The sequence below is a fragment of the Triticum dicoccoides genome, chromosome 1B (genome assembly GCF_002162155.2).
Source record: "Triticum dicoccoides isolate Atlit2015 ecotype Zavitan chromosome 1B, WEW_v2.0, whole genome shotgun sequence".
NCBI lineage: Eukaryota > Viridiplantae > Streptophyta > Magnoliopsida > Poales > Poaceae > Triticum > Triticum dicoccoides.
This window is the reverse complement of record NC_041381.1, coordinates 10,755,148-10,756,598: the sequence shown is the minus strand read 5'-3', so window position 1 is coordinate 10,756,598 and position 1,451 is coordinate 10,755,148. Positions and strand designations below refer to the sequence as shown.

The window sequence follows — 1,451 nt, the reverse complement described above, 5'->3', positions numbered from 1 at the left end:
CCTGTGCTCGGCCTCCTGGCTGCCGGCGGCGTGTACTTTCCGCCACCGCTGCCGCCGCTCTTCCCGTCGCTCTTCTTAGGAGACGTATCCCCCATCTCCACCAATCGCCTCCGATCACCGCCGCCGGACGCCGCAGGAACCTAGAAACCCGAAGCTCTGATGCCAATTGACAGCTTTCAGGTCGTGATCTACACACACGCGATCTGTGGATGCCTCGATCTGAGCCCAGGAGGAACTCGAGGACGAACAGAAAACACACACGAACACGGGAGACAGTTTTGCGACGCCTTAATTCCAGCGTCTTTTCTGTTTCTCTTCTTTTATTCAACAGGGAAAACAAACTGAGCGACTTCTACGCCACGACCCAACATGCTCGCACCATCCCACGGCTTCAGATCGTGGACTCGCTCGTGCTACGAAAACGCTAGACACGACTTGGCCGCAACGTGGACTAAGCACGCTTCTGGCCATACAGAAACATGTACGTACAAAACACGTACAGATAAACTCCTAGGTGTCTATAACTGAAACACAAAGAAGAAAGACGTACAGTCTTAGGAAACTAGGAAAGAGGACAAGGTTAACAACAACAGAAAGAACCCCAGAGCCGGCAGTGCCGCCACGGATAGTCCGACCCTTGTTGGTAACCAATTCAAGAGATGTTACATATGATTCAGGGGATGAACCATACGTTCCTGAAATTTCCAACACATATTCTAATTCTTGAAGGAGCAACTGCATGCACAAAAAATTGATAGCTCATAATTAGGACTATGTACGTTGTAGAAGAGTGCTTGTGTATATATATATGACAACATGACGTGTTAGCAAAAAAAATCTATGGTTTATTAGCCGATTCACACACCTCCTCAAATTTCTCCCCCTCGGAGCCTCCCCATTCCTCCTCATGCAGATTCCCACTGGTATCCACGTAAGTAAACCCGATAGCGTTGATTGCGTCCCCGCTACGAATTGCCACACGAACTAGTGCGAGAGGAGTGTATTCGATGTCGCGAGGTTCGCCTCCATCGCCACCCCATGGCCCGATCTTCACGGGCTTGCTCTGTGATGCATGACCACAAATGAAATTATTAGAGTACGTACATGCCATCATCACAATCTTAAGAAGAGTGCATACCATCTTGAACCTAGCTAGCAAAGTTCAACTCAAATGAAGCACAAGATGTACTAGTTGCTTGCTATGTGGAATATGAGGGAGAGCTTTCTGGCCTCCTTCAATGCCCGAGCACCCCTATATATAGTCAAGCTCATTAATGAATGAATTAGTTAGCAAGCACAACATTTCACGTACTACTGTATTACATAGGCATGGACATGACATACTAGCTAGGTTCCCTGTTTATCGAAAATGACAAGGCAATCCAGGGACATTGTGCCTATCTCCTTAAAAAAATCTAAGCTAGGGCGCAAAATCCCGCAATTCATTACCA

The 1,451-nt window shown here is 47.6% G+C and overlaps 1 protein-coding gene across 1 annotated transcript; it reads right to left on the bottom strand.

The window, feature by feature from the left end:
* Positions 1–276: 276 nt before the first annotated feature.
* LOC119299211 (horcolin-like) lies at positions 277–1,218 on the bottom strand. The gene is made up of 3 exons (XM_037576468.1): positions 1,139–1,218; positions 866–1,063; positions 277–735 (listed from the first exon to the last, which is right to left on the bottom strand). Exons 1-3 carry the CDS (start codon positions 1,139–1,141, stop codon positions 511–513), a joined length of 426 nt encoding a protein of 141 aa, XP_037432365.1. The 5' UTR covers positions 1,142–1,218; the 3' UTR covers positions 277–510.
* Between the last annotated feature and the right edge of the window lie 233 nt (positions 1,219–1,451).

Coding starts and splice junctions, on each gene's coding strand:
- LOC119299211 (XM_037576468.1), bottom strand. Junction 736..865: donor AGGGGGAGAAATTTGAGGAG/GTGTGTGAATCG, acceptor TTGTGCATGCAG/TTGCTCCTTCAAGAATTAGA.